Source organism: Saccopteryx bilineata, chromosome 4 (assembly GCF_036850765.1).
Source record: "Saccopteryx bilineata isolate mSacBil1 chromosome 4, mSacBil1_pri_phased_curated, whole genome shotgun sequence".
Classification (NCBI taxonomy): Eukaryota; Metazoa; Chordata; class Mammalia; order Chiroptera; family Emballonuridae; genus Saccopteryx; species Saccopteryx bilineata.
The window spans coordinates 297,458,895-297,471,513 of record NC_089493.1 but is presented as its reverse complement, the minus strand read 5'-3'; the positions used below and the strand labels follow the sequence as shown (position 1 = coordinate 297,471,513).

Sequence of the window (12,619 nt, the reverse complement as noted above, 5' to 3'; positions counted from 1 at the left end):
GATCACTGGCTTATGGCCCAAGGTCACTTGGCTTGAGCCCAAGGGTCACTGGCTTGAGCAAGAGGTCACTTGCTCAATCAATTGCACAAAGGCAATCAATGAACAACTAAGGTGACACAATGAAAAATTGATGTTTCTCATCTCTCTCCCTTCCTGTCTGTCTGTCCCTATCTGTCCCTCTCTCTGTCTCTGTCACAAAAAATATATATACAGTATATGTAACATAAAATTTACCATTTTAAACATTTCTGATTGTGCAGTTCATTGGCATTCAGAGCATTCACATTATTGTGCAAACTTTACCACTATCCATCTCCAGAACTTCTACATTATTTCAAAAAGAAAATCTTTACCTGATAATTGGAACTTCCCATCTTCCTCCACTCCCTGATAACCATGATTCTACTTTCTGCTTCTATAAATTGGACTACTTTAGGGACCTTGTATCAGTAGAATCATATTGTATTTGTTATTTATTTTATGTCTGACATTCCACCTAGCATAATGCCTTCAAGGTTCACTTACCAGTGAAACGGTATCATCTGAAACGGTATCAGAATTTCATACCGTTTAAGGATGAATGATAGCCCGTTCTACGAGTATACCACACTTTCTCTATTCATTCATTGATGGGTATTGAGTTGTTTCCACTTTTTGTCTATAGTGAATAATGTTTTTTTGGGAACATGGGTGTACAAACATCTGTTTCAATCCCTGTTTTCAATTATTTTGAGAATGTTTCTAAAGTAGAATTTTAAGACCATAATTTGTTTAATCTGCTGAGGAAATGCCATACTGTATCCTTTTTTTGTTACTGTTTGTTTGTTTTGGGTAATTTCGGCCTAAAGCTTATACTTACAATAAAAACAAAGTAATCATGACAAAAGAGGTTATTAAACTAAATCACCTGTGATCATTGGTTCAATGCCCACCACCTCTACCTTTATTTAAATATATTTTTTATTATTTAAAAAAAAAATTTATTTTGAAATAAAATTTAATGAGTTGACATTGATCAATAAACGTACATAATAGGTTCCAGTTACATCTCTTTAGCATTTGAACTGTTGGTCACATTGTGCGCCCCTCACCCAAAGGCAGATCATTTTCTGTCACCGTGCATTTGTTCCTCTCTCCTCACTTTTCCCTCACTCTCTACCCTCCCCCCACCCTCCACCCATGACCACCTGAAACTCATGGACATAGATTAATGAAAATACTGTTTTAATTTTAATACAGTCCTTTTTTCTTTCTGCCTGCTGTTTTCTTTACTTGGGGAGGGGGTTCTGTTTAATAATTCCTCACTTACCCTATATTTAAATTAAATATTACACTTCTTTTGTCCCCATAAAGAATTTGACTGCATTACTTTTTCCCCTTGAAATCTATAATTCCGCTGCATACTGTTCAGTAAGGGTGAAGACTCATTTTTTTTTAAACATATAGTCAGTTGACCCAACACATTGTGTTGAGAGATTCTCCTTGCTCAAACTTTTCTTCAATGTCAACTTAGTCCACTATCACGTGTTACTTAAGTGTGGGTCAGTTTCTGGACTGTATTCTTTTTTGTAGGTCTATTTGTTTACCCTTGAGCAAATACCATACTTTCTTAATTATAGTAGTCTTATAAAAATCATAATAAAAAAGCCATAATATTTAATAATGAAAAGTTTGTTCTTACTTTGGTTATTCTTGAATTTATAAAATTATAAATAAATTGAGGAATTATCTTTGCATATAAATGCTGAGATTTTGTGTGGGAGTACTGGAAATGAACATTTATAGTAAATATATCTTTCCATGTACTTGTTTCTTAATAAGTATCCCAGAGTAATAGTTTAATAGTTGTACATGGATATTGCATTATTGAAATAATTCAGTTTATTGTGTACAATTTATTTCAATGTTTAAGGTGATAATATGAACTTCAGTGATGTTATTTTTATTACTTATTGATGGCCTATAGTAGCACAATTTATTTTTATTTCTTATTTTATTATTATTCTTTTTTTAGCAAGAGAGAGAGAGGGACAGACAGACAGGAAAGGAGAGAGATGGGATGCATCAACTCATACTATACTTGCAACACCTTAGTTGTTCATTTATTGCTTTCTCATATGTGCCTTGACCAGGGGGCTCCAGCCAAACTAATGACCTCTTTCTCAAGCCAGTGACCTTGGGCTCATGCCAGCAACCTTGGCTTTTAAGTCAGTGACCTTTGGGCTCAGGCCAGTGACCTTTGGATTCAAGCCAGCAACCATGGGGTCATATCTATGATCCCATACTCAAGCCAGTGACCTCACACTCAAGCTGGTGAGCCCACACTCAATCCAGTGATCTTGAGGTTTCAAACTTGGGTCCTCAGTATGCCAGGACAACACTCTATCCACTGTGCCACCACCTGCTCAGGCTATTTTTAAATATTGAACTCATATTCAACAAAATTGCTAAATTCCCTTAATTTTCATATTTATTTATAAAGTATATGAGACTCTTTATTTACACAATCATGACTGAATGCAGATAGAGTTTTTCTCTCCTAATCCTATACTTTTTTTCCCTTGCATATTGCAAAGGCTGTAAACTCTGCTCAGCAAAGGCAATTGCAAACATTTTCTCCATCTCAGTCTCCAGGGAAAATTTTTTATTATTTATGTTTTTACTCTCTTCCTGTAAATGCCTCTGATTCACCCTAACAGGCAAAATATATGTTCGCCATGTACAGAATTTGAGGTTTGCAGTTATTTTTAATTAGCAAATAATATGTTGTTTCACTATCATCCGGCTCCCATTACTACTTTTGAGGAATCAGCTGTCCATCGGACAGGCTTTATAGATAATCTTTTTCTCCCCTCTGGTTGTTCTCTAACTTTTCTCTTTGTTTTACATGAGCTTTAACATGAAGTGTTTAGATATGGATCTTTAAATTTATATTTTTCGCAAGTTATTGGAATTTGTGAATTTGATCAGTTGATCTCTTGAATTGGCTCTGGATAATTTTCTCTTATTAGTTTTTCAGATATTTCTCCTGTTCCCATCTTTCTGTCCATCTGCAATTCTGATTATCCAGATATCATAGTCCTAGTTTATCATTCTTATCTATCAATAGAGCTTTTAGAGCTCTTCACTTTTTATTTTTGTGCTCCATTTAGCTACTTTCTTACGACCTGTCTTCGGCAGGTTAAGCTCGTTTTTTTCCATTGTGACTAAATTGGTGTCAAACCCAATTCACAGAAATTGTAATATGACTCTTTTTTTTTTTTTTTTTTTAGTTTCTAGATGTTTAGACATATGGTTCATTTCTAAAAGGTCTACGTGACGTTATACTCTCCTCTTTTATCAAGATTTGTAAAGCTTTTTGTAATTTATTTAAACATAATAAGTACTATCATTTTTTTCATCTGATCTAACCCCATTACCTGAAGTTATTACAAATGTTTCTGGTAAAGTTGTTTTTGCTAATGACATTCATGCTGTTTTTCCCCTTATTTGCTGAGGGTTTGCCTGTAGCTCACGGGTTTATTTCTGCTAAGTGACTAGGGGCATAAACAGTCTAGTAATTAGTAAGTTAACTAATAAAATCACACAGAAAGCCTGACCTGTGGTGGTGCAGTGGATAAAGCGTCGAGCTGGAAACACTGAGGTCGCTGGTTCAAAACCCTGAGCTTGCCTGGTCAAGGCACATATGGGAGTTGGTGCTTCCTGCTTCTCCTCTTTCTCTCTGTCTCTCTCTCTCCTTTCTAAAATGAATAAATAAAATAATTCTAGAAGATTTAAAAAACATTTTAAAAATCACACAGAAAAAGTATGAATTTCAGTTATTTAAAATAACTATTAAATTTTAAAATTAATTTAAATAAACTAATATTCATAGCTTTTCTCAGAATGTCTAGTCTATGTGCATCTGAAGATAAATTCACATAGGGTTGGGTTGATGGATAAATCAACACTCATTGAACTCTACTGTGTGTGGGAGTGGAAAAAGCCTTTGCTTCTGGTTCAGCCTCAGTGTGAAACAAGGTCTGCACATGACTGCGCAACTTCTGCAAAAACACGCATGGTGGCCATGCCCCTTGGAATTCCTCATTAACGAGGGGAGAATGTCACGTCCTGATATCCCTCCAAATTCAGTACACTGTGGGATTTTATTTCTATCTTCTTCACCCCCAAGATGATGAAAACTGAATTGTGGGAAGCCATTATTTCAATTTCTTATGGTAGATCCACTGGCCATAATTTCGTAGTCTTTAGAACAGAAAATTCTTGGTAGGACTCTTAAGAGGCATGGCCTGGAGAACCAAAGGTCTTCTATCAATATCTCAGTCAAAAATGCTCAGTGGGACAGATGACTTGTGTCCTTATCAAGGCCATTCTTGTAATCAGGTGAAGTCAAGAGTTGGCTATTGTCCTCAGTCTGATGCCTTGCTGGAATTCATGACCGGTCGGGAAATAATGACCATGTATGCCAGGCTATGGGGAGTCTCTGAGCCCCAGATTCAGCTGTATGTGAACAAATGGTTGAATTCCCTGCAACTGGAACCCCTTGCCGACAGGCTTATCAGAACTTACAGGTGAGTTACCACGCTAACCCTTCTGTTGCCGCTGCTAGTGCGATGCCTCTCTCTGTTTCTGATGTTTGAAATAAATGCCCACAGCCCAACCTAGTTCCTTCTGTCACACAGCTATTTAGTTGCGAAACTATCTAGTTAGTTTCCAGGTTAAAGATGCAGTAATAAGACAGATCAATGTGGGTGCCGGGACGTCCCTTGACAGAGATGAAACTCAAAATTCTAGTTACGCTGGAACGGCAGCCTCTGAATCTCAAAGGGGAGCGTCCTGGTCTTCCTACCGGGTGTAGGGTTCTTTGTTTCCCAAGTGAGAAGGGATGTAGACCTATAAATAATGGTGGGATTTATGTACGTGGAAAATCATGACACCCTAAGGATGAGTAAATAAACGTCACTGATAATGCTGCTAAAACCAGTAGCATAAAAGTCACTCTTCTACATTTGAAATGAAAAAAAAATTTTTTTTTATTTCATCGAACGTATTGGAGTGACACCGGTTCATAAAATTATACAGCTTTCAGGCGTACAATTTTATAATACATCATATGGACATTGCATTGGGTGTTCACCCCAAGTTAAGTCTCCATCACCACTCATCCCCCCTCGACACTCCCCAATATTCCCCCAGCCCTCTTTCCTCCTGCAGTCCCCACACTGTCGTCTGTATCTATATGTTTCTTTTTATTGCTTCATCCCTTCACCTTTTTCACCCAGCCTTCCCACCCCCATCCCCTCTGGCAGCCGTCAGCCTGTTCTTCGTCTCTGTGAGTCTGTTTCTTCTTTGTTTGTTACTTTATATTTATTCATTAGAATCCACCTGTAAGTGAAATCCTACTCGTCTTTCCCTGCCTGGCTTATTTCCCTTACCATAGTAATCTCCAGGTCCATCCACGCTGTCACAAAAGGTAAGATTTCCTTCTTTTTTTTCACAGCTGAGTAGTATTCCATTGGTTGATGATATATATACACCTGTACTTGAGCCTTGTCACTGTGTTGAAGCCACATCTCATCAACATTGTAGATAACCATTTTGAGTGCTTTCTGAGACTCTCAGCATTTGAGATGTCTGTGCTAACACTACCTTGTAAGTAACTGACCTGTGTGTCCTTCCCTCTCCCTGCATTCTCTCTCCTTCTATGACCATGAAGCGGAGGGAACAAGCGGAAGCTGAGCACCGCCATTGCCCTAATGGGAAAACCCGTCGTCATTTTGCTGGACGAGCCGTCAACCGGCATGGACCCGGTAGCCCGCCACCTGCTCTGGAACGCCGTGACACGGGCACGTGAACGTGGCAAAACCATTGTTATAACCTCCCACAGGTATGACTCACTGGGAGACGGTTGGCAAGCATGGTAGTAGTGGAAAGAGAGACTGGTCTGGGGCTATGCATCTTGGACAGCCAACTTGCTTGAGAAGGCGTTTCTCATCCATCCTTATGCCTGGAACAGCCAAGAATCCTCATTAAGTTCCGTAACCAAGAGTGAGGAGAGGATAAGGAGTTTAGATGTTCTTGTGGGAGGGTTTCTCACTCTACTTATCATTTGAAAAAACAAAACAAAACCACTTTCACTTCCCAACTCTGAGCGTTATGATTGGCCAATTCCACTTCACTTTGAAAAGAGAGTTGCAGACTCCTGACTTCCAGAAGGTCCTCCCACAGAGCGTTTTTTCAATTCTGCATTGTTCTGGTATCTTGTTTCGCTAGACTGGAGGAATGCGATGCCTTCTGCACCAGTCTGGCCATCATGGTGAAGGGAAAGCTCGTATGCCTGGGCAGCCCTCAGCACCTCAAGAGCAAGTTTGGCAATATTTACATCCTGAAGATCAAGGTCAAGACTGCTACGGACAAGGATAAATTAGATTATTTAAAATTTTTCATCAGAACAACATTCCCAGGTAAATGAGGTTGGGATACCTTTGTTCAAGGTGTATTATATATATATTTATATTTTTTCTCACTATAGCTCTGTTTAATGTCTTCAATAATTTTTCCTATAGGTTATTAATATTTATTGATTTTCACACTGAATTCCTTTTGAAATCCTTGTTTTTACAACTTTTTGTGTGCTTAGTTTTGCTAAGAAGTATTTTACACACACACACAAAAAAGTTCACAATAAGCTTCTATATCACTTTATTTTTTTATTTAAATATTAAGTTTAATGGGGTAACCTTGGTCCGTAGGAACATGTAGGTTTCAGGTGTACCTCTTCATAGCATGTGACCTATTCATTGCCTTGTGTGCCCGTCACTCAGAGTCAAACCGTTTTCCTTAACTGTGTGTTTGACCAACTTGACTCCCCTCTCCCCAGACCCTTCCCTCTGCTAACATCTTCACTTGTCAGTTTCTACAAGTCTCAGTTTTATGTCCCACACATGAGTAAAATCATATGGTTCTTACTTTTTTCAAGTGTCCTTTGTGTGCTTAGCATAATGTTCTCAAGGTCCATTCATGCTGTCACACAGGGCAATATGTCATCATGGTTTATGGCTGAGTAGTATTCCATTGACTATATGTACCACATCTTCATCCAATCCTCTCTCGAGGGACACTTTGGTTGTTTCCATGACTTGGCCACAGTGAATAATCCTGCAGTGAACATGGGAGTGTATATGTCTTTGTGCACAAATGTTTTTGAGTTTTTCAGGGAGATATCCAGTAGAGAGGTTGCTGGGTCACATGGTAACTCTGGTCTCAATTTTGTGAGGAACTGCCCTACTGTTCTCCATAGTGGCTATAACAGTTTACATTCCCACTAGCGGTGAATGAGGGTTCCTTTTTCTCCACAGCCTCTCCAACACTTGTTATGACCTGTCTTGTTGATAATAGCCCATCTAAAAGGTATGAGGTGGTATCTCATTGTAGTTTTGATCTGAACTTCTCTAATACCTAGGGAAGATGAGCATCTTTTCATATATCTGTTGGCTGTTTGTGTGTCTTCAAGAGAGAGGTGTGTGTTCAGGTCCTCTATCCATTTTTTTTTTTAAATAAGTTTTATTTATTTATTTATTTATTTTACAGAGACAGAGAGTGAGTCAGAGAGAGGGATAGACAGGGACAGACAGACAGGAACGGAGAGAGATGAGAAGCATCAATCATCAGTTTCTCGTTGCGCGTTGCGACTTCTTAGTTGTTCATTGATTGCTTTCTCACATGTGCCTTGACCATGGGCCTTCAGCAGACCGAGTAACCCCCTGCTGGAGCCAGCGACCTTGGGTCCAAGCTGGTGAGCTCTTTGCTCAAGCCAGATGAGCCGGCGCTCAAGCTGGCGACCTCGGGGTCTCGAACCTGGGTCCTTCCGCATCCCAGTCTGACGCTCTATCCACTGCGCCACCACCTGGTCAGGCCTCTATCCATTTTTTAATTGGATTATTTGCTTGTTGTTGATTTTAATGAGTTCTTAGAGCTCTTGTTTGTAAATATCATCTCCCATTTTGTTAGCTGCCTTTTTGTTTTGTTATCAGTTTATTTTGCTGTGCAGAAGTTTTTTAGATTGATGTAGCCCTATTATTATTATTATTATTTGTTTTTACTTCCTTTGCCTTCAGGGTCAAAATCATAAAAACTTTTCTATGGTCAAGATCCCTAAGTTTAGTACCTATGATTTCCTTTCCTTTATGTAATTTATTATTTCAGATCTTACATTTAGGTCTTTAATCCATTTTAAATTTATTTTTGTACATGGAGACAAACTATAGTCATTTCATTTTTTGCACGTGGCTTTCCAATACTTCCAGCACTATTTATTGAAGAGATGCTTTTTTCCCTCCATTGTGTGTTTTTGACTTCTTTGTCAAAGACTACTTGTCCATATATGTGTGGTTTTATTTCTGGGCTCTTGAATCTGTTCCATTGGTCTGTATGTCTATTTTTCTGCCAATATCATGCTGTTTTGATTCTCATGGCTCTGTCGTATAATTTGAAGACAAGTAGTGTGATACCTCCGGCTTCATTCTCTTTTCTCAGCATTTCTTTGGCTATTCTAGATCTTCTATGATTCCATACAAATCTGGAGATATTCTGTTCTATTTCTTTTTAAAAATGACATCGGTATGTTAATGAGTATTGCATTAAATCTGTATATTGTTTTGGGTGATACAGCCATTTTAACTATATTAATTTCTTCCAGTCCACAAACATGGACTCTCTTCCCATTTCATTGTGTCTTTTTTGATCTCTTCTAATAATGCTCTGTAGTTTTCAGTGTATAGGTCCTCAAATCCTTTGTTAAGTTAATTCCTAGGTATTTTTGTTGCTATTGTAAAAGGAATTTTTTCACTTTATTTTTTGATGTGTTGTTGGCATAGAGGAAAGCAGTAGCCTTTTGTGCGATGATTTTATATCCTGTGATTTTACTTTATTTGCTTATTGTTTCTCGTATTTTTTTCAGTGGTGTCATTGGGGTTTTCTATGTACAGAAACACGTCATCTGCCAAAAGTGATACCTTTACTTTTTCTTTCCCAATTTGAATGCCTTTTTTTTTTCTTTTGCCTGATTTCTCTGGCTAGGACTTTGAGAACTATGTTGAATAAGAATGGTGAGCATGGGCATCCTTGTGCTGTTCTGATTTAGAGAAAAAGCTCTCAGTTTTTCACCACTGCATAGGATATTGGCTGATGGTTTGTTATATGTGGCCTTTATTATGATGACATACTTTCTCTATACAAGGAAATATTACTCGGCCATAAAAAATGATGATGTATTTCCATTTATGAAAACCTGAGTGGACCTTGAGAACATTATACTGAGCGAAATAAGTAAATCAGAAAAGGGCTAAGAACTGTATGATTTCACACGTAGGTGGGATATAAAACTGAGACTCATGGATATAGGTAGAAATGAAGTAGTTACCAGGGAAAGGGGACATGCAGGAAGGGGGTGTGGGACAGAGTATAAAGAGGGATAAATATATGGTGATGGAAAATGATTTGACATTGGGTAATGGGTATACAACATAATCAATGTTGTATACCCATAATCAATCAAATAAAGAAACATTTACTTGAAACCTATGTAATTGTATTGATCAATGTCACCCTGTTATATTTAATTTTCTAAAAAAAATTTTAAACATTTAAATATATATAAAAATTAAGGAAAATGAAATTTAAAACAAGAAAAGAAAAAAGAAAAATATTTTATTTGAGAGGTTTTTCTGTTTTCTTCCAGTTGGCGGGGCTGGCTGCGTTACATGTTTTAGGTCTGTGAAGTTTTGGGGCTGACCTCCAGTGAGATGTTGCTGTCACAATGATGTATAAGGCGCTGCAGTCACGGTGGTGGGTGGTGGGGTTGTGAAGGCTTTACAGCTGTAGCAATGACAATCTCAAGCCTCTAGGGACTCCTCCCCAAGTCTCAACACACGAGGGTACCAGCCACAGAGCACCTCTGCTCTTTAGGGGAGAGAGTGGCTCTGGAGAGCTAGCTGTGGGGTCTGTCTCTGCCACTTTCCATACATGGAGAGATCTGGGAGGCTGGGAGACCACACATTGGTTTTTCTCTGTCTCTGCCACGGAGTGTGGGCTGAGGGCAAACCACGGGGATGCTGACCTTGACCCCACATTCTGCCATCACTTTGGCTTAGTAGCTATCCTGCTACTGCTCAATCTTACCGCTCCTCCTGGTGGAAGGAGACCGAGTCACCCTGGGTTCCTCCCCTCTTCATAGTCCCAGCAGAAAAATACCCAGTCACTCCGGGCTCCTCCCTCTCGGGAGCCACTGCAGACAAAATCAAGACAGTGCAAGCTTCCCTCCTCTCCAGAGGCCTGGCAGAAAAAAAAAAAGCCAGTCACTCTGGGCTTCTTTCTCCAGAGCCCCAGACGACAAAATCCTGGACAATCTGGGCTTCTCTGTTCTCTGGAGTCGAGCACAAATGTGCTGTTCCTCCCCCCCGTTCTCAACTCTTCCTTCCTTCAGTCCATTTGGTGTGTGCATCTTGCAGCTGGTCTGGGAGCCCAGCTGGGGTTGCTTTGCTGCATTATAGCTGTTCAATTTGTTGAAATTGCAAGGGGGACAGATCAGGGGTATCCCTCATGCCACCATTACTCTGATGTCAGCTGCTTGCAAGATCAAAATTTTATCTCTTGAGTTCCCCTATCACCTCTTTACACAATCAGACAGCATAATTCCAGCTCATATTCTTAGCATCAAGTTTTGCATAAAGTCTTGTGGTAACATTAAAACTTTACAAGGCTCGGCTTTGTTCACTGGTCATCTGAACTAATGTATTTTGTGTGTGTTCCTGCCGGCCTGCCCTCAGGCTATCCTATGACCTTTACATAATAAGCCTATTTTATCAGAGAAATCTGCTGGGGGGGAAAAAACTTAACATCATATACACCGGGGATTTTTAACCTTTTTACATTTGGGGATAGATGAAAATAGGAGAATTATTCTGGGGACCTCTCAGGCAGAAATCACCACAAGAATAAGTGAATTCAGCTAAGATCATTGGGTCTATAATCTTCACACAACATCAAGGTGGTTAACTATTTCGTGACCGTAATGAAACTTCTGGCAAACCAGTCTGCAGATCAGCAGTAGAAAAACACTGATATAAACCAAAGAGAATGGGTCATTTGACCATGTCTTTTTTTTTTTTCTGATCATTATGGGATCGACCATATTCATAGTTCTACTACGTATAATAATTAAGCAGATGTAGCAAGATTTTGGCAATTTTAAATGAAGTCTGTGAGATTCCTCACCTCTTCTACGTATAACGTATTTAACTTTTTTAGGTAGCACGTTAAAGGAGGAGAACCAAGGAATCCTCACCTACTACATTCCCAGCAAGGACAATAACTGGGCAAAGGTGACTGTGGAAATCACGCCCTTCTAACATCACGTGTTAAAATACCACTCATGATGGGGGACATACTAGCTATTCCAGCATGTGGAATGGGAGCCTGATCTTGTAAGGAGCAGAAACTTGAGGTTACTTTTCCACTAACCCTAGATTGTAATTGCTTCAACTTCTGCTTCTTAAATCCCATTATTGGTCTGTGTCCACCAAGATAGATGAGGAGAGGCAACTCTCTCTATCATTTCTTGATTATCTATTCCAGCTTTGCCTTCATGTCCCCCTCTGTACCTTTTTTTTCCCTCCAACATTAACTTCACAGCAGTTGGAGGAAGTGGGGGAAGGGCTCATCTGGGTTGGGGCGGGAAGGGAAGACTGAAATTGTGACTGGTCTTTTTTGTTATTGAAGGTGTTTGGTATTTTGGAGGAAACTAAAGAGCAATTCAACTTAGAAGATTATTCCATCAGTCAGATGACACTGGAACAAATTTTCCTGACCTTTGCTCAGGACACAGAGCATGATTGAAGATGATTCTAAAGCAAAGGTTCCATGAGATTCAGTTTCAACTTGTGATCTATGTCTTCTTAGGCTACTCTCTCCCTGGGTACATAAAAGGGCAACCCTGTGTGTGTATATATCTTGGTGTAAATCTATTTATGTAATAAAGAGTCCTCCAAAGGAGACTTTATGTCCCTTCTTTGTAGATTTACTTGGGTGGGCTATGTATCTAGCATGTGCAAATCTAAAAACATTTGATGAAATTTACATTTTCTCTCCTAGAAATAGAAAAGGCCAGCATTTATCAGGGTGGGAAGAAGGACCTATTCCTGAGAATTCTGTTTGAACAGAAACATCTAGAAATGATGGAGCTGTTAGATAAGACAGCTTGAAGAATATGAGATTTATTTCCAAGCTGAGTTATGGATTGGAGGAGCATTAAAGCCTAGAACAAATCATTCTCATCAACATACACACACACTCTTTATACCAAAAATAATCTAGTGAAAATAAATATCCACAGGGTAAACAAGATTGTTTCCAAAACTCAAAGCAAGATTTTACATCAGTAAGATAATGTTTGCACCAAGGACATTTAGAGTACAAGAACATAAAGCAAAAACCAGGTTTTGGTATCAGGGTTATGTTGGCCTCATAAAATGGCTTTGGGAGTATCACTGCTTCTTCTATTTTTTGGAAGACTTTGAGAAGGATAGGTACCAAATCTTCTTTGGCTGTTTGGTAGAATACA

At 39.0% G+C, this 12,619-nt stretch overlaps 1 protein-coding gene across 1 annotated transcript in view; it reads left to right on the top strand.

Annotated features, from left to right (window-relative positions):
- LOC136335756 (phospholipid-transporting ATPase ABCA3-like) overlaps positions 1–11,895 on the top strand; it is an 83,865-nt gene extending 71,970 nt beyond the window's left edge. The window contains exons 27-31 of the mRNA XM_066276852.1: positions 4,384–4,571; positions 5,717–5,887; positions 6,274–6,464; positions 11,308–11,381; positions 11,779–11,895. Of these exons, the coding sequence (XP_066132949.1) occupies positions 4,384–4,571; positions 5,717–5,887; positions 6,274–6,464; positions 11,308–11,381; positions 11,779–11,895 (741 nt within the window). The remainder of the gene's footprint in view (positions 1–4,383; positions 4,572–5,716; positions 5,888–6,273; positions 6,465–11,307; positions 11,382–11,778) is intronic.
- Positions 11,896–12,619: the final 724 nt, after the last annotated feature.